The 24346-nt window shown below is 39.9% G+C and overlaps 1 protein-coding gene across 3 annotated transcripts in view; it reads left to right on the top strand.

Moving 5' to 3' along the window:
- The first annotated feature begins 5511 nt into the window (after positions 1 to 5511).
- The window catches only part of PCMT1 (protein-L-isoaspartate (D-aspartate) O-methyltransferase), a 33129-nt gene continuing 14294 nt past the window's right edge, over positions 5512 to 24346 (top strand). For 2 of the 3 annotated variants that reach the window (XM_034060256.1, XM_034060257.1), the window contains exons 1-5: positions 5512 to 5776; positions 15719 to 15823; positions 16998 to 17029; positions 18456 to 18560; positions 21972 to 22092. In XM_034060256.1, the coding sequence (XP_033916147.1) occupies positions 5512 to 5776; positions 15719 to 15823; positions 16998 to 17029; positions 18456 to 18560; positions 21972 to 22092 (628 nt within the window). Of the gene's footprint in view, positions 5777 to 6489; positions 6638 to 15718; positions 15824 to 16997; positions 17030 to 18455; positions 18561 to 21971; positions 22093 to 24346 lie in introns of those variants that run through there. The other variant, XM_031049882.2, reaches the window with a different exon arrangement.

Genomic DNA, 24346 nt, shown 5'->3' with positions numbered 1-24346 from the left:
GATCCCATTACCCCTTGTCCTGTCACTACAGTCCCTGATGAAAAGTCCCTCTCTGGCATCCTTGTATGCCAACAATATTTTTTTTGTCCCAAATAGCACGTTAAACAAGAGCTCACATGTACTTCTTTTACTGTATTTCACTGGAGACCTAAACAACTGCAATAAAAACTTAAGTGGTTAGCTGTGAAAAAAGCTGAAGACTGACATAGCTATGCCGTTATATGCTCAGCTATGCTGCTAATGCCCAGCTACTAGTAGTGTAGTAAGGGACTTTCTCACAAGCACTTTCCCACTTTACAACCTGATTTTCTGCTACATTCTTTCAAAGCTGCCCCTGCCAGCTCACTGAGGTTCTTCTCTCAGGCAGACTTGTCTGATTTAGCAGCAGCTGCTCAGTCAAACTTTCACCTGTGTTACTGCAGTTCACCTGCTAAAGCCATCTGTTGGAGTTTCTCTACCCAGCATTCTTGAGTTCCTCACCAAGTCTGCTATGGCCATTTGTAATCTTTCAGATGTGATACCAAATCACTAATATATACTTTATGCATCATTTGAACTTCAACTTCGAGGAACTTCTTTATTTTTTTTTATAATTATGTACAGCAGACTCCAACACATTCACAAAGCTGGATGCTATCATAGTGTAACATACTGCAAGCCTTAAACCAGCTTTGTTGTATGCCACAGTAGCATTATTGTTTAAGAGTATCCTATACCTCTGGCAGCCTGTGCTAAGCTGCTAAAAGCAATCCTGCAAGTCACTGTCAACTGCAGCAGTATTTTCAGCTAATTCTCATAACACCTGGGAGAAAGATCGATAGGCATCCTCAGGATACAGCTACAGACTAAATAGCTTAAAGTGAAAGAACACTTTGGGATTACCAAAATGTTTTATTAGCCAAGTATTTTTTGTGGGTTACTTTGTGATTTCTGTGTGTATTTTTTATCTTCTTCTTCGGTGGCTTCTTTCTTTGCTTAGGATTGTTTGTACAGAAGAATTTAGAGGAGTAGGTTGGGCATAGAGGCTTATTCTTATTAAGAGGGAAAGAAGAATCACAATTTTTCTTACTGGCCTTACATTTTTGTTTTAAAAAATGTGGTTATGTGGTGAAGAGTGGAGCTGTGATGGATTTAGGGCTGCTCTGTATACCTTTAAATATATTCTCTATGTTTGATAACTGTAAGAGGTGAATACTGTGTTAGTATGCTGTTTCAGTGTAATAGCAGATTTAAATAAACAAATAAAAGGAGGAAACAAACAGCAGGAGAAAATATGCCTCATCAAATATGTCTGAGGTAGTCAAAAAGGACTTTAAGTCTAGACAAAGCTGACTTTGAGCATTGGGTCCAAACATATTAGCTGAGACATTAAGGAGCATCTAGGGATCAACCTTAAATGTGGCTAAGGCTAGGAGTATGAGTGAAAAGCAGGAAAACTGAAAGCATGCCTGTCTCTTTGCCAGAGGTTAGGGGGCCTGGGAATGAAGGCACTTACTACATTAGTGGATGTATTAGGGCAGGGTAAAGCTAATTCCAAGCTCTATTTGCTTGTGATCTGCTTTCCTCCAATTATCATTCAACAATATTTTAAGAAAGTTATTTGCAGATGCCAGCATAATATTTGTGAGTGGTCATAACTCCTGGAGTGATGCCCTGTTGAATCTCTTGAATAGGCACAGTCACTGTGCAGGGTACTGCAGATCAGATACAAGAGCAGAGTGACAGGGCCCTGAAGGCTTTCCCAAGCCCTCACCCACTCCTGGTCTGACCTGTGTTGTAGGGAGGCCTGCACCCAGCCATGCCCCTGACTTGGTGACTGGCTTGACCTGGGACCTGACTTGCCACTTAGCTTTTACTTGGTGGCAAAACCATTACCACCCCTAGCCCTGTTCTGCTTGGGATGGTGTCTTGCTGTGTGGTGTTCTCATCCCTGGCTCCCAGCTAATCTTCACTCATGGAGAGGTCCCACTCCTTCTCTGCCCTAATGAGGAAAGTCTGGGTCCTTCTCACATCCTTTCTGGGTGCAGGACTGGGAAAAGAGGGATGCTGAGTTCAAAAGAATGTAGACTTCTGACAGGGAAATACAAAATGAAGGTACACACCAAACTGGATGGAGTTTACAGGAAAAGATGAGATGAAGGAGAGTGGCAGAGTTAAAAGCAGAATGGAAGCAGGGAGAGGAGTTTACGTGTAGAAGCCAGTTAGTGTGGGGTTTGGGACAGAACTGTGGAAATGTTCAGCAGGAACATTTAATTTCACAAGGAAATTTCTGCTTGTGGTATGTATATGTAGAAGCAGATGGGATCAGACAGTGATGATCAACTTTTTATATGCTTTAAATTCAAAGAATTTTAAAAATATAATGGGTTCATGAGGTGGGAGGGAAGGAATGAAACAAAAATAGTAGCATGGAGGGGGTTTTATATAAATGTATGTAAGTACTGCCAAGGGATTGAAATGTGGGTGAATTTGCAGAAAAGGAGAGAGATCCGATGCGCTTACAATTAGTAGGATCTCCACATCAGAACAATCAAGTGACAGCCCACACTGGCTGCTGGCATTTCCATGGCTCTTCCCTAACAGGGTTATCCATGAACCAGCTCCCTGGAAATGGCTGTACCTGTGGAAGCTGGAGGTGCTTGCAACTGACAGTGAGCATCCAGGGAGCAAGGTGTTTACACTGGTTTGAACAAGTGAAGGGAAGAGGACAACAGGAATGCTGAGTGTCAGAACAGATGGAGGCGTTCCACATGAATGCTAATGGCCAGAAAACACGCTGGTTTGTTTTGTTTGGTTTTTTTTTTATTTCTGCTTGTCTTTTACTCTAGCATGGAATGTCTGTGTTCCTTTTAGTTTTATCTTAATGGATATGCTTCTAATAAGATTTAAAAGTGTGCTCATGGCCTAGGATTATAGAGCAGAAGGAGCTAAGGACCCTCACATTTGTTTAGTGCACACATAGGTGAATCCTGCTGCTATTGCTGTTGCTCAGGGTTGAGACAAGTTGGTTTGTCTTAAAGCTCATGGAAACCTGCCAAGTCAAATGCTGTTTCCTTCACACATGCCTGGTATCCATCCAAGACACCCCAGAAATCGCTTGGGAAGGCTCACAGTTAATGTTGTTGTCGTTCTCCGAATAGTCATGCTGAGAACGTAGCCAAGAGATGGCCAACAGGTACATTCAGTCCAAAAGCACCTGGGCAGGTCTGCGTGCTTAGGAGATAAAGGTGTGCTCTCCCTGTGGCCTGTGACAAGCTTAACCCTAATTCCAGCTTGTACGGGTAAGCAGCATCAGTTTGTATATTAATGGTTTCTCTTGTGTTTCTGGTCTCCCGAGGGGGTTAAGTATCCCTGGAATGCTTTTAAACATGGGCCAGCTAGTTTCTTGCCAACAACCTCTCTATGTGAAAGCACTGCAGTTTGCTTGCATCTGACAACAGATGTTTTTTGCATTTAAAACAATGAAGTATTTTTGTGTGTGTATTTTTACAATGCCTATCTGTTCTCTATACTTGCTACCCTTCAGGAATTCCTATAACTCCATGACTTCTTTCTCTCCCAGCCCACTGGATGCACAGGGAGACCCTTTATATTCTGCGGTAGGCTAGGAGTCCCTCACAGACTGTAAAGCATTTGCCAAGCCATGCTCAGGAGAAGTTAGATGGAGAATACTGAATAAAGCAGTGGATCTGCCTCCAGGAGTAAAAGAACCATGTGGGAAAGGTCTTGGAAGTCTCTAGGTGGGACCGTACTGGTGTATGCATTGGGCAACTGCCAGATTTGCCCTGGACTAACTGCTAGCCAGAAAATCAGATTCCCACCTTCACATGAACCAGCAACAATGGGATGGAGAATATGTGTTGTGTGAAGCTGAAACAGGCTCATCCCTCCTAGGGTAGGTTTTTGCACCAAAGACGATACCTGTGTCTCCCACAATGTTAGGCTACGTGTCCTTGTTATCAGGAATGCTTTTAGGAAACAATGCAATATTTGAAATAGCTGCTGGATGATACCTTATTTTCTCTAATGTTTATACAATGCACTGTTGATAGGGTCTACCTATTCACAGTTATATGTCACTATTCTCACTTTTCAAAAGCAAAGAACTGAACCCCATGCTGTCTGGTACCATGTAAATGACATACCTGTGCTGTTGCCCCCGGATAAGAGAAAAAACACTGTACAACTGCAGTCCTGGGTGTGTGGCAGCTTGTTCACAGAGACCAGAAGGGGCACAAAGGCAAAAGTCACAGCACTGGCAGCAGCAGACTCCCCAAAGCTGTTTGCTCTTGGAATTTGCTTTCCCGTAAAAACTGTAGAAACACATATAAATAACAGGTAGCAAGTGAATAAAGCTCGTAAAACTATCAATGAAGGATGTCAGGAGTACCCAGGAATACCTCATGACCTCAGGAAGTTAATTCTGTGGGTTTCTACCTTACAATGGGATGAACCAGCAGTGCTGGTTTTCCCTCGCGACTACGACTTCCTCGTGTGCCTGTGCTGGGACAGAATAAAGGCCACAGCAGAAGCAGTGCTTTGGCATTCATTAAATTCTGAGTTACTGATTTTGTGACCTAGACATGTCTTAAAAGCACTTTCATTTCTAACCTCGTCCTACCACAGCGTCGCGCCAGAAGATGCTGCTGTAGATCACCTGGCAGCGTTCAGCTACAGACGCAGGTGCCAAGGCCCGCAAGCCGCCTCCCTTCCCCGTTTTCTGTGCCGTTTTACCCGGTGATACCCCACATGCCCCTGCCCCGGCTGCCCGCCGCTGACAGTCTGTGGGCAACTGACCAATGGTAGCCTACAACACGTAGGCCTGGCCCGCGCGGGCTGGTCGCGACCAATCGGCGCGCCCCATGCACAGCACAGCTCCGCGGGACGGCGATAATTGGCTCTGTCGCAAGGGCGGAGGGGCGCGAGCTGGGTCGGTACCTCCGTTTTACCGACCCCCTTCTCTGGGATGGGGCATGTGCCAGCTCGTTTCATGGGAGTGGCCAAAGCCGGCGAACAGGGGCCATGGCGGTATGGGAGAACTGACGTGCTTTTCGCTAGCTCATTCATTAACACAGTTCCCGAGTTCGCAGACCGGTCCCGTCCCGTGGCCGTGCCGCTTTTGAGGCAGGCACAGGACCCACGGCCCCCGCAACCAGACCCGCGCCCTACCACCGCGACAGGCGCCGCGGATGGCAGTTGTGGGGACGGGAGGGCTCCGGGCCGGAGGGCGCTACCGGCACCAGGGATTAAGCAGCCCGTGCGCCCCGCCTTCCCGCGTGAGTGGCCACGACGTGCTGAGACAGCAGGCGCCCTCGTGCGTTACCGGGTGCACAGCGGGGGGGTTGTGGGTAGGTCAGCCCGGTTCCACCATGCCTGCTGGCAGCCCCCAGGCTCCGTAGGGGCTGGAGGGGTCCTGCGCGCGGGGAACTCCCCACGCGCGCTCTCAGAGGCAGTGGGCGCGCATGCGCGGGGGCCGGCAGGCGCTGGCACGGCAACGGCGGCGGCCGGAGAATGTCGGACGCGCGGGGCGGTGGGCGCGTGGCCCCTCCCCTCAGCGGGCGCGCGGCGGCAGCGGCGGCGGGAGGGGGAGGAGGCGGCGGCGGCGGCGAGGAGGCGGTGCCTGTGTCGGCGCTGGAGGTTGTGTCCTTCCTGGGGAAGCTGCTGTGCGCAGTCGCGGTGCTGAAGGCGGCTCTGTACCTGCTCCGCAGAGCGTGTCTAGCGATGGCCTGGAAGTCGGGAGGCGCCAGCCACTCCGAGCTCATCCACAATCTCCGCAGTGAGTCCCGGCCTGGCGGCCCCGCTGCTCGCCTCAGCCGCGGGGTGACCGTTACCAGCCTCTCGGCCGCGCACACTTGGCGTTCCCGCGGCGCCCGCCCAGCCGCCAACTGTCAAGGAGCAGCGCCGGCGGGGGGAGGAGGCGAAGGCGGCGCCCGGGCGGGGGGTGTGTGTCTGGGTGTCCGCAGCCCGGCGGAGGGCGGCGGCCGCTGGTGCAGGGCGGGCCCGGGCTGTTGTTGCGGGAGGAGATGCGGCGGGAGGGGCGGTGTCGGTGGCGGTCCCGAAGGGGGAGCGCTACGCGGCGGCTGTGGCTGCTGTCAGCCCGCCGCCTCCTCCCCCCCGCCGCGGCCCCGTTCCCGCCGCCTCGTCCCCTTCTGCTCGTAACGCTCTTGTGCAAGCTCAGGCGGGGCCCCGGCGGCAGCTCTGGAGGGCCCGGGATCCTCCGAACGCAGTGGGCTCAGCGTCCCGCTGGCTTCGCTCCGGGCGCTTGTGCCGGCTCAGCACGGCCGCCGGGTGGCGGGGGCGGTGCCCTGGGGCCCCTCGCCGGGCGGCTAGGGGAACGGTAGTGCCGGCAGGCGCGCGTACACCGTCCGTCGGTTTTTCCGGCCCCCGGTAAACGCAGTGCGAGCTGTCCGGGGCTGGGAAGCGCGCCGGAGAGGCCAGGGTTGTTTTTGTTGGGTGGAAGGGGCGTGTGGCAGCAGTAGTCCGCTCGGGTGCAAGTTCTCGCCTTCGGCCCCAGCCCCGTGCTACTCTTTTCGGAGCGGTGGGATAGGGAAGAGGAGCTGTCGATATTACACGCGCTTGCTGCCGCCGAACTTTACGGCGGCTGCCCGGTACTTGGCGTTCCTTGTCCTTCCCGAAGGTTTGTGCTGTCCCCGTGCTGAACTTGGAGGATGTTGGGCGGGTGCTGCTCTTCACTGGTGTTCTTCAGTGCATCCTGAAGTCCACTGGGTCTCCAGCGGTGATCGAGGCTGAGAGGACAGGGTGATAACATCTTCTCTATTCAGAGCTTATAATTTTTCATGTTCGCCTCGGAGTAATCTGTATTAGATACACTTGTAGTGTCTTTACTCCTGGTCTTTCTTTTCCTCTCTTCAAGTCTGTGTCCTAGGCATGAAAGGTTGTAGATTTGGAGCCTTTGTTATACAGTTGTCTTCTATTTTAGTTATACTGCAAGACTGTAGACAGGTTCACCTCTTTGAGCTCTTCATTATTTTCGAAACAGAGGAGAATCGTCCTCGTTGCTTTCTCTAGTCTGCTTCTGTGAGATAATCTTGTATTTTCCAGTATTTTCTTTGCTGCTCTTCTGAGAACACTTCCATCCAGTGGAGCAATAAATGCTGAAGTGACTTTCAGTTTAATTGTAAAAGCTAACAAATAAATAATAACATCTCTAATTACAAGGGTTACAGTGATTTTTTACTTTTGTTTCTTTCATTTTGCAACTGTAAGGTCTAGAAATATTGTTTCAGTGAAATTCTATTTCCTTACACAGTGGGGAAAAATATTCTTGACTTAAAAATTAATGTCAAGCTCCAAAATACATCCAAAAAGTTGTTATTGCCAGAATTGTCAATGGCTCTGAGAACCTGAGGGCAAAACCAATTATTTGTTCAAGAAAACAATGACAATGTTTTTCAACACATGGAAACTGTTTAGGGCTTTGTAAATAATAATAATGAAAAAGCTAAAAACTGTTACCAGTACACAACAACAGGAGATTAAACTAGTATGTTTAATATTGTGGTCTCAAAATATGCAGTGATGGTAGTTGCCTGCAAAGTTACAGTTTGTAATTTCCCCTCTCCCCCCTCCCGTTTTGCATATGTATGCCGAATATTTTGAGAGGTGTTAAAGAGAAGATTGGAAAGAAAATGGTTTGGAGGCAGAGAGCCGTTTGATCTTGCAGCAGGATTGTGTTGTTGATCTCTGTGGGGCTCTGCTGAGGCATAGGGTTTTATCAGTGCAGAGCAGTTGGAGCATTAAGATGGTAACTTAAGTAAGAGTTCTCCAGGTAAGATTATACCTTGCTGCTAAGTTGGGAACACTTTTGATGAAAGTGTTATTCTTTCAGCTACATTTTTAACAAACTTAAAAATTATTGGTTGCAGAAAGATTAAAATGTTCTGCAGAATTCCTTTTGAGTAGCCTAAGGTCCCTCAAGGTCTTTAACCTTTCCTCTAAAACCAGCTAGGTAACAGCATTTCTGGCATTTTTTATGCTAGAAGTAAGAATGCAAGGCAGATGAAGTTGTCCAAGTGTTTATGTCGTAACTTAGTAACTGAATGTGTAATTTAGTGTGATTTGCATAAATTAAAATAAAGGAAATAACGCAGGTTGTAGTGACACAGTATGTGTTCTGCAGCAAAGCTTGGGTTGAGAGGTTCTTGCTTGTGCCCTTGCACCACGAGTCTTCACTGTTCTTTCAGAACTGCTTGTGAGGGAGCCAGTGTTGTAAGACTGGGTCACTTTCTTGTTACTCCTGTTGTGAAACACTGGGGTTTATACTTCTCAATGTCTGTAACCCATTGTGATATTGTGCTTAGAGAAGCAGTGAACATTGCTACAGGTATAAGTGACTGGGGAGAATGGGAACTTCTTAAACTGGTTTTGCTTCCACATAAAAATGTCAGTAGAAAACTGGTAGGCTACATATTCTTTTTCTTGAAAATAGCACTGAAGATTTTTCTTCGTTATAAGTTGTTATTGACTGTTACCAGCGCTTCTATTTTGTGGCAATACAGTTCTCCGAGTTAGTGAAACTATATAAAGATGTGTTCATTGCTCATTTCACTGTAACAGTCATTGTTTTAGAGCAGTGGCAAGTGCTTTTGTGTATTTACTTGCAGATTTAGGCAGGTATTTTTTACAAGCCTTATGCTTGCTTCTGTGTACCAAGCAGGCCATGGTATGCTGCATTTTTTTCAGTGCATACTTACAAACAAGTGACTGAAGAATGATGCGTGATCTTTCTAAGACAACTTAATATGTCAGAAAATAAGAAGTGTTAACTTCAAAACCATTGATCATATTTTAGATGTATGTAAATTAAGATTGTGTTAACTGTTTCTTTGTTGTTGGCATATTTTTTCCCCTTGATGTTAGACAAGTTGTCAATGTAATTTTAAAAACATATGCATTCTTTCTCACAGCAACCCCAAAATTCAATGCAACAAAGTCCCAAGTCCTCAGTCATTCAGGGAAAAAAAAAAAAAAAAAGGGGAGCATGTTTTTTGGCGGCTTCTTTCTATCCAGCACTTTATAATCAGTCATTTTAATTTAAAGATGTTTAGTTCTTTTGCTTGATTGAAGTTTTATTTTTTTTTAATAGTCTATGGATTTAATGGCATAATATTTTCTTTCTGGTAGTCTGAAGCTGCCTAATAACCCTTAGGAAAATGGAAATAATTATGCAAATCTGCCCCAGACGGGTGACTACTGTTGCTTGTGGCCATGTTAAAAAGATGGAATCTTGTATGGTTTAGTTTCAATATAACTCTAAGCTTTTTGTTTAATGCTACAGTTTCTTTCATCCTGATATAGTATCAAAGGCTCACTAAAAGCTGTTAGTAAACTTGGAAAGAAATGCATAAAGTTTGTGTTTTGAATGATTGTTTGTGTGCACCTAATCAAAGTCATGTTTGTTAGTGTTACGATAACACTTTTTAAAGTAAAATATTTTCTTAACACAGTTACAAGGTGAGGTTCTTTTTATTAGTGTTTATAATTTTGTTTTAAATTACAAAATTTTGGCAAAACCAGAGTAAACTCTTTCAGAGCTTGGGACTAGTAAACTTTTGGAATGACCTCTCTCCTGGACTGGTTAACTTGCAATTTATGTTTTAAGACTTAAGAACCTGAATACTGTAACACTGGAATTGAGCACAAAATAGTTTTAAATGCTTGTACTGTCAAAATCTGGAAGAGATGGTCAGACAAATATAACTTTAGAAATTTTTTTACTTTCTGTTAGTATGACAGCTTTGTGTCATTTTGTCTGAAGAGAGGGGGTCATGTTTCCTGTATCTTTTGATCTTTCTCAGCTTTTGCATAATACTAGTACCTGTTTTAATGTTACCACCTCCATAAAAAGAGGCTCTTCATGTGATCTGACTGCTGTTCTTGACAATATTGGCTTCTCTGAAAACAGATCAGCAAAGTGCTGTAAGATGTGCAGCATTTTCCATTAAGATCTGATAAAGCCATAAAACAAGTTTTGCCTCAAGCCTTACTGTGAAGGGAGCTCCTTACATAAGTCTGTCCTATCCAGCTAAGTTTATCTTACCCTCTGCAACAGTTTTTAGTTACTGCTGATGGTTGTTGCAACTTTGTATTGCACTCTTCAGTTTTGACACTCCATGTAATTTATAAGTCAAGTTCATTCACCCCTCTCAAATCAGAGGGATAAAGGTGCGCTCAGAGGTGTAAAGTCTCTCTCATCTGCACACAGGTGTTAAAGTTTCTTAGTAACTGCTGTGCTGTGTTCTTACATGCTAAACCCAACCTTAAAGTCACATTCTTCTTTCATGTAGTCCCAAAACTTTTTTCAGTCAGCTGCTGATACAGATTTAGACAAAATTGGCTTAACTATTGCGATAAATATGAGTATGTTATAGATGGCCTTTGTGATAAAGATATGCACTGGGGGACTGTGAGCCATGGTTTTCTCCACCCCCAGAGAAGAAAATGGTTAATGCCAATTTTGCAACGTTGGCTTATAGCATGAGGGAGCAATACAACTGTGATTAAATATGTCTAAATTGGTTATCTGCAGACTTTCAGATCTATGAAAATTAATACAGAGCTCTTACCCATTCTACCAAAATGAGCAAGCTGTTTATGAAGGTGATCATTATTGATCATTATAGGGAAGGGGTACTCCTGTAAAGCAGAAGTGAAATTTTGGAGGCTAGGTTTTTATTTAACTGAATCTTGAGGCTACACACTTTGTTGTGTTGAACCTTGTTGTTTGTTCCTATGTATTTTTACCTCTGCATGTTTTAGATGCTATTTTTAAATTTTTATTTTATTTTTAATTTCTGCCTTGTTGAGATTTTCATGCGATTTGATCTTTGTGTTTAATTTCTGGACCCTAAGATTAGTTCCGATGGGCCCTTACTTTCCTCAGTCTTACTGTTGTGTCTCAGAATGACACACTCTCAACTAACTCCCTCCAGTTAGCTGTATGCAATGTTCTGTTTTAAAAATGTATTATTGTGAATCCAAATCATAGTGCTAACAGATGTGCAGCTGAATGTTTGAAGCACATACTCCGAAATTAGCAGCAAAGCATAAAAGGTTTGTATGTATCAGTGGTTTAAAAAAACCCAATTGTTTGTAAACACCTACTTCCAGTTTCTTTAGCACAAAGAACTTTGTATGTTTTGGGGCAAGTGTCTTTTACTGGACTTTGGGATGCTGATCCATCACTTCTTTTTCAAAGTGCCTTTTTTATCTTCATGATTTACAGTGAAATATTTTTGTGCTTATTAAATTATATTAACTGAATTGCTTTCCTTCTTATCTTTTTCTTTTCTCTCCCCACACAAAAAGACATTGTCATCAGTTGATCAGCTGCTTAAAACCAACTAATTTCATGTTGCTTAAAAATCAAGATGTGGTTTTGCTCTAGCCCACTTTCCTCTTGAAAGTTGATAGCTGTTTTATGTGGGTCAGATGGAGACATCTAAAAACTCTGATTTGTCACTTGAATAATATTAATCTACTTGATTTTATCTTTAGTAATATAGAGCTCTGTGCTTTGCATCATGCTTTAAGTCCTCTGTATGATTTAAACATACCACTGTTGCTCAGAAGTCATCTTCATAAGTAAATTTCTCTGGAGTGGTTGTGGAGAAAGTAATATGGGGAGAAACATAACTATATGGATGCCAAAATAGTCCTACAGTAAATGGTTTTGGAATCTCCATGAGTGTTGTTTATGTAAAGCCAGCAACAGGAGGTGTTTGAGTAGCTGTTTATAGTTTGTATAGTAAGCTTGTGTGCTGGATCTTATCATGTGGCAATGAGACACCCTCCTTCTGATCTGGAAGCCAGTGTTGGTGTAAATATTAACTGCTTGTATTTTATAGTTTGGTTGGAAACTTGTTTGATCAACAGTCAGGATACCATCAGTGGTGTAGACAGCTCTTTGAAAGAGAAGCACTTCAGTAATGTGTTTGCTGCTGAAGAAAAAGGTAGGTTGTTTACTTGTTGTGAGTCCTTGGTGGCTTTTCAGACCTTAGTTCTTTTTTTCCTTGCTCTCTGGCAGCCCACTGCCCAGTTTCCCAGGTTGCATTCAGCCCTGGTATATTTCCACCTTCAAATCCAAGGGCTGCTCTGTGAGTTCTTTTTCCTGTTTTCATGGTGGGGGTTTTTTGGGGTTTTTTTTGTTTGTTTGTTTGTTTGGGTTTTTTTTTTTTTTGTGGAAAAGAAGCAGACCAGAGTGAGTTTTCAAAACAAGCTCCAATTATGTCAAGTTGTCATTGCTGCAGCGCTACACAGAGTAACTGTTGAACTCTGCAGGCCGGGCTCCACTCTTTAAGTGGTTACTTTTTTAGCTTTAGCCCTTTGAAGCTTAGGACTTTTGCTGATATAACTCTAATAAACAGAGTTTATGTTTGATTTTAAGCTGTAAGCTGGTGTGTTTGTGTACTAGCCTTTGCATATAAACACTTAATAATTTAGTATCTGATTTGTTTGCAGTACTGATTACTGGAATCTTAAAAAACCCACCAGTCTCAAGGAGAGTTATTGTTGGAAAGGATAATCAACCTACGTACATTTGGTTGTGAATTACTTTACTGCAATATATAGCTTCCTTTTAAGATTTAGAAAAAGTTTTGCATTGACATTTTGTTAATAAATAATTTACTGCCAATTGTCTTTTTTCATCACCCAGATATGGCATGAACTCAGAAAGTCATCTTTGCAATATAAACTGCTATTATTGGATTCTTAAGGCATATAGTTGTTTTCTGGGCTTCAGAATCTGATAGGTATTTGTTTCAGACAGAATTAAGATCCTGGCAGTTGGTCATCTTGGGACTGACTGTTGCAGGAAGGAAAGGACTTCCATTGGAGTTCAGTAACCTGCAGTTGCAGTATTTCTCCATATTCAACCACAAGACTAAGGAAAGTCCTTTTTTGTTATCAACACAGAAGAAATTACTACAAAGTCAATATTGACTTTTCTTATTCCCACCTAAAATTTGTTGTTGTCTCTGTTATATAACAAGCAAATTTGGAAAACAGACTTAACCTATGGGGAATAATGTGATGCCCTGTAATTCCACATTCATAGCTTGAGAGGGTGTATTCTTTTATGAAGAGGGAGTGTTATTTGATAATTGAAGTACCTGACTGAGGCATGAGATCCAGCTTCTCCCACTGGTTCTGCAGGGGACTCTGAGCATGGGTTGCTTGCTTAACTTCTTATTTATTGGAATGGAAACGATTACACCTGTTAAAGATAGTCCAGCAGTCAGTAAAACTGAGTGCTGAATGAGAACAGCTGAAATGCTCAGAATTTGTAGAATATTAGAATAATAGTGCCTACTGTTTTCAGGTTGTTTTGATTTTTGGTTTGGCTTTGGGTTTGTTTTTGTAATTTATCTGTCAGTGCAAGCATCACACTTGGTGAAGTTATACATGGACTGAAACAAAGTTTTGTGCTTTGCTTTGCACAGATACTCACAGATAATCTCTGTCAGATCTCTGATTGAACAAGTTGAGGGAAGAATGAGTAAAATATGAGTGAAGTAATAGAATAGAGAAAACAAAGTTTTTGAGTGCTGAGAGATGAATTTACTTATATTCTAAGCAAAGATGACAGGAATAGATGAGAAAGGTGAGGTGGCAGGCATGGAGTTTTGCAAAAGGCAGAAGTGGATAATGGGTAGTGTGAAAGAAGAGGTTTGGAAGAAGCCTTCAGTCACAGTAGTCCAGTGAAGGTTTCCTGGAAACTAGAGGAGGTTCTCAGCCTTACAATAGGGCCCCACAGTTGCTCTTTCAAGCTGGAAGCTTGATTTTCATATTCTCTGCATGTTTCCAGAAGACACAAAAAGAAAGAGCAGATGGCTGCCTGTAGCTTCTAGAATGTGTATTGTGTATGTAGATATCTACAATCTCAAGGAATAAATTGTGATTTTTAGATCTTTTGAGTGCCTCTTAGCTGCTGCTTTTTGACCTCCTTTTTACCCACCAGAATAGTGATCTCTTTATGCCTGTTATCATTGGCTTTGCTTATGCTCCTCCCTATTTATTTTTATTGGTTTTTAAGTGCATTTATTTTGGAACTACTACTTCTTGCTGGTACCTCATGAGAATCTAACGGTAAATTTTTTTGGTTGGTTTTGTTTCTATGCTTTGCTCACAAAACTGATACACAACTCTTACCAAGTGGTCAGGGAAAAGCTTTTCTTTTCCTTACTATCTTCTATTGTCAGTGCCAGTGTTAATGGATTTATTTGTTTTATTTTGGGGTACAATTTTTCTCAGTAAGTAAATTTATAAACTGCTGCAATCAATTGCTGCCTCAGATTAGAAAGCTTGCACTGAAATGAGGAGTTTCCTCTAACTGGAACTGTAGTATACAGTATGATGCACAGGATATGTGTATGGTCTTTGAGGGGAGTGTGTGCTTTTTCTGGGACTTGTCAGATACAGAAAGAATTCTGAAAAAGAATTTTTAAATTTTTTACAGAAATTTTCTTTGCCTTAATAATTGGGTAGTATATTCCTATTGCAGTTGATACTTTGTCTTCAGACTAAACACCAAAATGATTTGAGGGGTTATTTTGCTCTCTGAAGTCAAGCTTATGCTATATAGGATAACCAAAATAAAATAAAATCCCATGACAGCTCAGGGTATTTGGGAGCACACCATAAACACTCAGGGAAGCCTCTGCAGAATGAAGCACAGGCCTTGGCACGGGTGCTTTATTGATGGTACTTTAAAACATTGATGCGACTTCAGTTAGGACAATCTTGCAAAAGTTTCTTAATCTGATTTTTCTGTTAATGTGTTTTGGGTTAGATTATAAAGTACTCATTTTTTTCCCCTTTTAAGTAGTTTTCCAAATAAAATCTTCCTTGTTTAAAGTAAGTAGCTCAATGAAGCAATCCATTGTTGAAATGTCAGTTATTTGTAGTTTATTGTGTCTTTTTAATGCAAGTGATTAATTTTTTCCATTTGTTTTCTAAAGTTTTTTGTTGCTTATAAATGTCTCTTCAGAACTTTAATAAAAGAATTAAAGTACCAATAAAATAGGAAGGAAAAATGGCTGCACTGTACAGTGCTTCTGTCATTTACATGCATCTATATTTAGATTTTATTAAGAAAAGTGAACGAAGATTCAAAGTATTTTGTTATAAAACCTCTTTGGCTTCAGTCTGCTCCAGCATAAGAATTCTGATTCTGTAAGAGTTTCTTTGTAAAAGGATTTTTTTCTTCTCCTAACTCAAAAGAGCAAAAGATCTTGAAAATAAAATACTAAGCAATGATACCGCATCTTCACATTTCTAACCTGCTTTTGTGTATATTTTGATAATGACTCACTTACATAGCTGCTTAGAAACCTGAAGTATATCTTGTTTAGTGTGTAGAGTAGTATCAGATTCTTACTGACTTACATTTTCAGGAATATCAAAGGTGTGCATGGAGTTTTTCTAGGGGATAGATAAATCTTTGAAAATGGTCTCCACTGTTTCAGAAAGCATGTGTAACCACTGGGACAGTCTTGTTCAAAGTTCACTGGCTTAAGTATTATTTGAGCTGTGAACAGCAGCTAGTATGATATATTCTAGTATGATGAGGGTTAGAGTATTAGAAAGTGTAAGGTAGCATGATTTTCCACAATATTAGGAATATATTAATGTATGCTCTTGCATTGCAGTAGAGAGGCAATTCCTTAAATTTTATTTATTTATTTGTATTTTATAGAAAATGGGATAATCAAATCAGACAAGGTGTTTGAGGTGATGCTGGCTACAGACCGTTGCCACTACGCAAAATACAACCCTTACATGGATTCTCCACAGTCTATAGGTAAGAGCATCTTGTAAAAATGATTGAGATTGTTCCAGTTTGCATTACTGTGACTGCCTTTGTCATATATGTGTTAAGAATGTGAACATAATATTTTAAATTTGGAAGCTTCTGTAGTTCTTTATTCAATACCTTTTTAACTAAGTTTCAGTTTGTTATGGAATAAAGTTTGTGGTTTTTTTGTTTTTTTTTTTTTTTTTTTTTTTAAAAACACCTGAATACATCAGAATAAATGTTTTATAGTCAATATTAATAGGTATAAATATGTATTTTTTTAAACCACAGCAATTTGTGATGGTGCAGATAATTCTTAACTGCTTAAAAATCATTTGTATCCAGTTTACATCAGAAACAGTTTCTCTTTACATAAATGATTCAGTTGAGATCAGTGCAGAGTTCCTTTACATGAGACTTAATGTTTAAAATGAAAATAGGCTTTAAATGGGACAATCTCTTGATAAGACAGTTGTTGTTTCCTATCCAGATCACAGTTTTATCTTTCCAAGCCAGCAGAATGAATTAAGTGAATATAGTCCTTTTTGGTTTTTTGTTTTTTTTTGATACCCTGCCCTAATGGTGAGTGGTGAGAACTATGAATTATATTAGGATTTTAATAGTTGTATAAGAAAATTCAAGGATTATTAAAGATACATAAGCTTTTGAGTATGTATTCATATGTGTGCTTCACAGAAAAAATGTAGGTGAGTGTTCTTCCATGTGTTCTCATAGATGTGTGCTGTTTGCAAGATAGATGGGGTTATTGTCTCCAGAAGTTGGACACAATATGGTCCCCACCACATAAAAATCAACTGACACATTCAGGCTTTTACATAGGGCCTGAGGGGGAAAAAGCATTATGTTATTCTGGGACTCATTACGCTTTTGAATTCAACATGCTTGATGAAGCTAAGGCAATATAGTGATGAAATGGAGATTCAGACTGAGGTCAAGGGCAGAACCCTTGTTTTTTTCTGTCCACAGTTGACATGGCATAGCTTTGAGATGATGTACCTTAACTCACTTTTGGAGCACCAGTGTAACTGTTAGGGAGTTTGTGTGTGTAGTGCCCTCAATGAGGGTGACAATTAAAGCATTACATTTTATAGTTAAGGTAATAAAGTTTGTGTTGGTCTGAACAATGGTCAGCATGTTCTTTCATTCTCTTGCTTTACAGGTTTCCAAGCAACAATCAGTGCTCCACATATGGTAAGCTTTAAACTAACCTGATTAGTATAGGTGATTCTATAAACATCAAAATGCTCCTGAAATAATATATTTATCCTAGCAAATTTAATGAGCAGTTGATTGCAGTGATGTTGTTGTGAACTGCCTACTGGGAAGGCACAGAGATCAAGCTAGACTTTCCTTGGAGATGCACAGTGATAAGACAAGGGATAGTGGACAAGAAAAGAAAAAAAGAAACGTGGGACATTCTGATTAGTTTCTAGGATTAAAAAACAATTCCCACTGAGGATAGTTAAACACTGGAACAGGTTTCACAGATTGTGAAAACTACATTGTGTTATACAAAGAAGCTGACTGGACAGGGTTCTAAGCACCCTAATATTAATTGCCCATATGTTGAAAGAGGGTTGAACGATGGGATTTCGAGAGATCCTTTCCAACCTAAATTACTCTGTAATTTATAAAAGTGTAAAAATTCAGAGTGGATAACAGTGATTTCTATGGTCTGGTATTGCTGTAATGCTTTTAATTCTTTAGACAGGAGTTAAAAAAAAATGGCAGGTGAGTTGGAACTAGATGAGCTTTAAGGTCCCTTCCAACCCAAACCATTCTATGATTCTATGGTGTGCATTTTGTCCTGGCAATGTTTTGAAAGTAGAAAGACAAAGTAAAAGTCTGCTTCTCTTGATGAAAACTACCTAGTTGGGTTAGATTTACTTAGTTACCAATATAGAAAAAATCAGGAATTTTGTATAGAAATGTTATGATTTTAGTCAAGAAAAGACAGATAAAGAAGGTACTGTGGCTAAGAGATAAAATAAGAATTATGTTTTCAGAATTTTAATTCATCTAAGTCATAGCCTTTGAATTATCCTTTGCTTAGCACTAGTAGTATATGAAGTGTTAGAGCAAAAAGGAAATGTATCCTCTAAACAAATGGTGACAATAAATGTTCTAACAATGAATGTTCTAATTACTTGTTTTCTGGGTGTGATAGATTAAGCTCTAAGAGTGTGGTTATGGCTATCTCTGAAACATTAAAGAACAAATAGGTGTTTGAGTGTGTGACCTAGGCTTAGTTTGTGTAGTGGTCAACCCTGTGGGAAAGCAAAACTCGTGAAGCATGTCTGTAAACGACTGCATTTCATGTAAGAGCCTGGCTGTCTGCCATTGTAAAAAACTTTTTCCTACTGTTTGATTCAGCAAGTATGCAGGTAATAGAAGAGGTCGTTTTAATATACATACATGCACAATTTGATGTCAATGAAATAATAGTCATATAGTTAACACCTGCCACCCTCCACTTTTTTTTGTAATAGAAAATAATTCTGAAACATCTTGCATGAATCCTCAGTGCATTGGTCAAAGTCACTGAAGAAATGAACATATGTTGGGTAAAATAGATACTTGAAATATATTGAAATTTTCTGTCTCTTTCTTCTCTTAGCATGCATATGCTCTTGAACTTCTGTCTGATCAGTTACATGAAGGAGCCAAAGCACTTGATGTAGGATCTGGAAGTGGAATCCTTACAGCATGCTTCTCACGAATGGTGAGATATTTAATCACTGAACCATCTGAACTGCAAAGTAACTCTGAATTGAAGGGGAGGGGAAGAAAGCATCCTTTGTACAGTGAACTCATGCGTGTTTTGCAGAAGATAATTTACTCTTCTGGATGTGATTAGTACCCATTTCTTAGCCTAGTTGATACTAGATGGTTGAGTTAAAGGTCTGGTAAATCATGTTATGGTAAAGAAACTGTTTAGAAGGGAAGGGTTTATTTCTTTCTTGTATTTTAGTGATTGCTTTATATCTTGAAGGAAGATGATATTTCGCTTGTCCAGCTCAATTTTTACATTATCTTGTGTGCCATGAATGTTCTCATTGTGATCAATTGTCGTGTCTTCCTGCTATGATGAGGGCTTAGTGAGACTTAAAAGAATCCTGTTTCTACAGGAAAGTATATTGTGTACATATATACTGTCTCTGAATTTAATTTTTTTTTCCTTTCTATATTGTGTGAGCATCACTATAAGTATCCATTTAATTTGTTCTAAGTTAGATATTAATTTGTTTGTTTGGTGTTTTTTGTTTGGCTTTTGTTTGGTTGTTTTTGGTTGGTTTTTGTTTGTTTGGTTGGTTTTTTAACATCTTCAAGAAACTTAATCTCTGGATTGTTCAACCTGTATGTAAGGAATTCTCTGTGCTTCCACCCTATGTTGCATCAGGAAAAGAGACGAAAAACATTGTGATGGCTATAACTACAGTACTGTTAGACTAATTTATATAGTAGAATATAGTCTGTTCTTCCTTCTCTATTTCAGGCCTCTCTCATTGCTATATAACTAGCAGACACCTTTATTAAACTGCCAACTAGGTTTGTTTTGTTTTTCTTCTTTCTGAGAAGTTAATTTAGAACATGGTGATGAGAAGATAAGTTCACATATGGGTTTTTTTGCTACTTAGTTTTCTGTTTTCAAGCAGCTGCTCTGTTGAGTTCTGGTTTCTTGTGTAAAGAATGTGTAGGACTGGGCAATTAACTAGCAAAAGTATTTAGTTTTTTTAAGTGCTAGCTGCAAAATCTAAAAAAAAAGGAAAAAAATAAATTTTTATGTGAAATCAGTTAATCAAGCTGCAGTTTAGAGGAAATCTTAAATGTCACTTATTTAACTCCATGCCTATCGTTTTTCTTGTAACTTTGTAGTAAACAATCAAGTGCCAGTAGTATGCATGGGAGCTCCAATCCTGCAAGTGTTAAAACTTTCTGTCATGGTTAGGTGTATTTCTTGCTACAGTTACTCATGGAGGAATAGCCATTTTTTATAAAACACGATAAGTTATGGTGTACACTTTCTTCTTTTAAAACAGCTACGTAAGAAAAGCTGAAAACATGGCAAGAATTCAGAATTACCATAAAAAGGAAATTGCTTTCCAATTTTGCTGACATTAATCATACTATTCTTCTATTACCATATGAATGTCACGTTCCTCCTCTGAATTCTCGATGGTATGCTGTGGAAAGCCTTATGAGCATGTGTTTTGTGAAACTGGATAAATGCCTTTGTTCTGTTTGATAGCAATACTATGCAATATGGGTCTTGCTTTATCCACTTGAATGAATATAGATAAGACAAGATGTATTGCTCTGACTTTTTCTGTAAAGTTCTTTTAAACTGTAACAAAATTTTGAAAGATGTATATTATAGGGAATGATGGTACAGTATTTTTCTATCAAAATTCAACTGGGTATGTGCTTGCTGGATCATGTGGATGTTGCTTCTCTGTCTGCTTGAGATCTCAATGAAAAGCTTGCATTTGTAGCACAAGTTCCTAAATGCACATTGATGTCATAACAGCTTCACTCCTGTGATGATAATCTTATTGGTGGTAGTCTTGGGAAAGCTTTATATTTACTTAAGCTAGTAAAGCATCTTTAAAATATTTTTGTTTGGGTTTTGATCTTAAACTGCTGTGATAAACTTTACATAGCATGCAATTTTAAGTTTATATGCTTTTAAAGCTTGCTGGCAAATTAAAGTAGTTGTAGTTTTCATCCTGTAAGTACTGGAATTATAAAAAGTGGGATATATATTTAATTTTAGCAAACCACAGAGTCCCCAAAATTGTGCCATTTTGCTATTGTTTCAACTGCACACATTTCAAGGTTCCAGGCAATAGGCAGAGGTAACTAATTGAGGATTTAGAAATATCTTACTGGACTCTGACATGCAGCAGGAGGTTCTTGTGCTATCACTATCCTGCTAAATTGGAATTTCTGTGATGTTACCTTTTGTTGGATTCCATTGGATCTTTTGCCAGCTTCTGGTACCGCTGACTGCCAGGCATTCCTCCAGATGGCAACCTGTAGTTGTCATGGTAAAAACTTGCCACGTGTCTTGCTCTGTTTCAAAGGCTGGGCTGGTGGGCTTCTACTTGAAAAGGAAGAGCTAACACTGCTCTCTCTTTATTCTTTTTTTTCCCTAACATTATACTTTTTCATAATGAAACAGAAAAATCCCCATGGTGTCAATAACCACTTATTAATTTTCCATGTCTTGGCAACATACAAATATAAGATACAGAAATGTAACCGATGCGTTCAAATGTGACCAGAGTTTTATATAATAACATGGGCTGCTAGGATGTACTCTGCCATTGTGTCATTTGAGCTGGATCCTTTAAAAACTATCAGATTTTAAGATCTGGATTCTTTCTCCTCTCCCCAAAACTGGAATTTTTTTTCTAGAATGAAGACACAATTCCAGAAAAAATGCTTGCAGTGGAGAAGTTTTGCTAGTAGACCTTTTTTTCCCCTCAGACTGACTACACAGATCTTTCATGACCTTCTGTGAGTTATGAGCTCTCAAAAGTTCCACTCTTCCTGTGGAAGAGAGCTGTAAATCTCAAAGTAGATTAGTGAATGCAGTGGTAGGTGGAAGGTAATTTGTCCCTGACTATTAATTAGTGCATTTGCTCCTGAAAGAATAGGACTCTTGAGAACTTAGAAAAAGACGGATAACTTTCTATTTTCCTTGAAGCAAGGTCTTCTCTAAAAAAAACTTAATCTTTCAGTATGTTTATTTAACATGAAAGAAAATTAGTTCTAGTCTTTGTCCTTGAAGTTGTTACTTTCTATTGCAGGTAGTGCAAACACTCATGATCAAATCTGACTTTTAAAAATTCAAAGAAGAGATCTCCACTAGTAATATAATTTAATTGAATTATGTCTCAGAAAAAATATAACAAGCATTTATAAGACTGTACTGGCAAATTCTCATTACCAGTTGCTTCTAGCAGTCAGGGTGTGTCATTCCGAGCGTAGTTTCAGTAATGCTGGGGAAAATATACTTACCACTTTACTGGTTTTGTTTTTATTTTAGAGAAATGGGCTCAGGTGATAGAAATACTCATTCTGTAAACAAATCTTCCAGAAATTATTCAACTGTATATTTTTATTCCAGGTGGGTCCCAAAGGACAAGTTGTAGGAATTGATCATATCAAAGAACTAGTAGATGACTCAATAAATAATGTCAAAAAAGATGATCCCACATTGCTGTCTTCAGGAAGAGTGAAACTGATTGGTGAGCATCAGACTGATATACTTACTAATTAAACTGATATTCTTTCTAGCAGCTGGTTGAAAATGACTAGAATTGGAAATGATTAAAAATTCCAATTGAAGAAGTTAAGCCAAAGAAAGAAAAGCCAAATGAATCTTTTAAATTGAAATCATCTTAAGGCCTTTGAAAAATATAATCTTCACACAGTTTTGAGAATATGACTTCTGGTAATCTTAAAGAATATGTAATTATACTACTAGAGAAGCTTATCAGGGAAGTGCTTTCCACTTCACCTGCGGAAGATCTGTCGTGCGAATTTGCTGTTTAAAATTGGGTTTGAATTCACAACTTTGCTTGAATAAATGTACTGTCATCTAAATTTGCCTGGTTTAACAACACCTGTATACTTCTGATAGAGTAATGGAGAAAGCTGCGTGCAGAGTGGAAAAAGTACCAGACTGGTAGTATACATCACTGAAGTTTTTCACTTGTTTTTAAAATTGTTTGCATGTTAGGGAAGTGACTAAATGACACCAAACTACTGTAATTCAAATAGCACTATTTCCTCTCAGTAACTCTAAAATTGAACAGTGAATTGTTTTAAATAGTACTTCTTTTGACAAAAGGATAGGTATGTGTTTTTGGGTCTTTTTTTGTTGGATTTTTTTTTTTTAAGAAAAGAAAGATACAAAAATGGCAGGAAAAAATTCCCTTCATTATCATTCTATTCTTTAAATTTAAAAAAGAAGTTGAAGATCTGGAGTATTTTTGAGGTTTCTTACAAGAGTGTTTGGAAAAATAATGATTGTGCTGTTTGGCTCTTAATTACCTTCTGCTTCTTGGTACTTTTTTTTTTTTTTGGTAAATGAGGGACTTTTCTGAATAAGTTCTTTATTTTTTGCAAAATAAGCCAGTCTACGCGTGTTCTTGTACACATGTAAAAAAAATGCAGTGCCCCTCACTAAGAGCACTTTATGTCTTAAACTTTCTTGGAAAAGAAGTTATCCTGGGTCTGTTACGCTGGAGAGGGGGAGAATTTTTATTATTGCTGTACAAGAGAAATTTGGACTTATGCTTCTGATCATACCTACAACGAACCTTGATGTTCTTGGGAGACTAGAATTCTAAGTAAACATCATCATCATCATCATCATCCCTATTATGTTTGACTCTGTAGCAGGGTGGCTGAGAGACTTCTAAATAGTGTTGCTGTGAGGTAGTTTTAAAAAAGTTCAGATGGACAAGAAGCACATTTGTAAGTTAGGTGGAAAGGAAGAATGTTTCAGCTGTGCTGAATTTCTGGAAGTAGTTTGGTGTGGAGCTAGAATCCTGTTTTTTAAAACAACACCACCTTCCCCAACACACAGAAAAAATGCTAAAAACCCTGGGTTAATTGGTGATGAGAGGTATGTCAGTTGCTGGCTTTCCACAAGCATGCTTCAGGCACTCTCCATTGCTTTGTCACACCTCTCAAATACTGTAACTGCGTTTCATAAGCAACAACATTATTTTGAGGTGCCTCAGTAATAGAACAGCACTGAGAACTTGGAATAAGTAAGTTAGGGTATATCTATATTAGTTTGTGCGGTGTTTTGCTGGTTTTGGTGTGTGGTTGGTTTTGTTTTGTTTTGGATTTTTTTTCTTCTTAAAATGAGGAGGGTGCCTTTGAGGTGAATCTCAACTGCTTTCACTCACACACTTTGATTTACAGGTGAGTACTCTTGGAGAGCACAAACTCGGATTTATTTAGCATGAAACTAGCCTGGATTATGTGCTCTGAAAAGCAACCAAATATGTTTGATTTGTTAATAGATATTAAGCCAGCAAGACTAGAACTAGACCAGAGCATTCAGTCATTCTGAAATGCCAATGTTGCATGGGACATCAGGTTCTCAGCAAAAGCTGTTTTTCTCGACAGATCTGCTTCTATTGTATTGCACTGTTTGCTGATGCATACATAGCCAGAGGGGATGAGGGTATTATAACCACAGTGAAGTAGTTTTCTTCTGTTTCTGTGCTCATGATACAGCTCCATGCAAAATAAGTCCACACATAAAGACACTGAAGGCTTGAGTACCACCGTCAGAAGATCAGGTCTAGGTTCAAAAACAAGCTACAAAACCCTTTTATGTCAGAAAGTCCTGTCCTGACATTATTTCCACCCTCATCACCACCCACTACCCACCACTATTATTACTTCATTAACAGGTGGCATATAACTAGAGATCTAAGTAGGACAGGAGATGTTACTTAGGATGCAAGCACAAGCTCAAAA

This window comes from Melopsittacus undulatus, chromosome 3, assembly GCF_012275295.1.
Source record: "Melopsittacus undulatus isolate bMelUnd1 chromosome 3, bMelUnd1.mat.Z, whole genome shotgun sequence".
Lineage (NCBI taxonomy): Eukaryota > Metazoa > Chordata > Aves > Psittaciformes > Psittaculidae > Melopsittacus > Melopsittacus undulatus.
The sequence above is the reverse complement of the archived record's forward strand: the minus strand, read 5'-3'. Positions and strand labels throughout refer to the sequence as shown.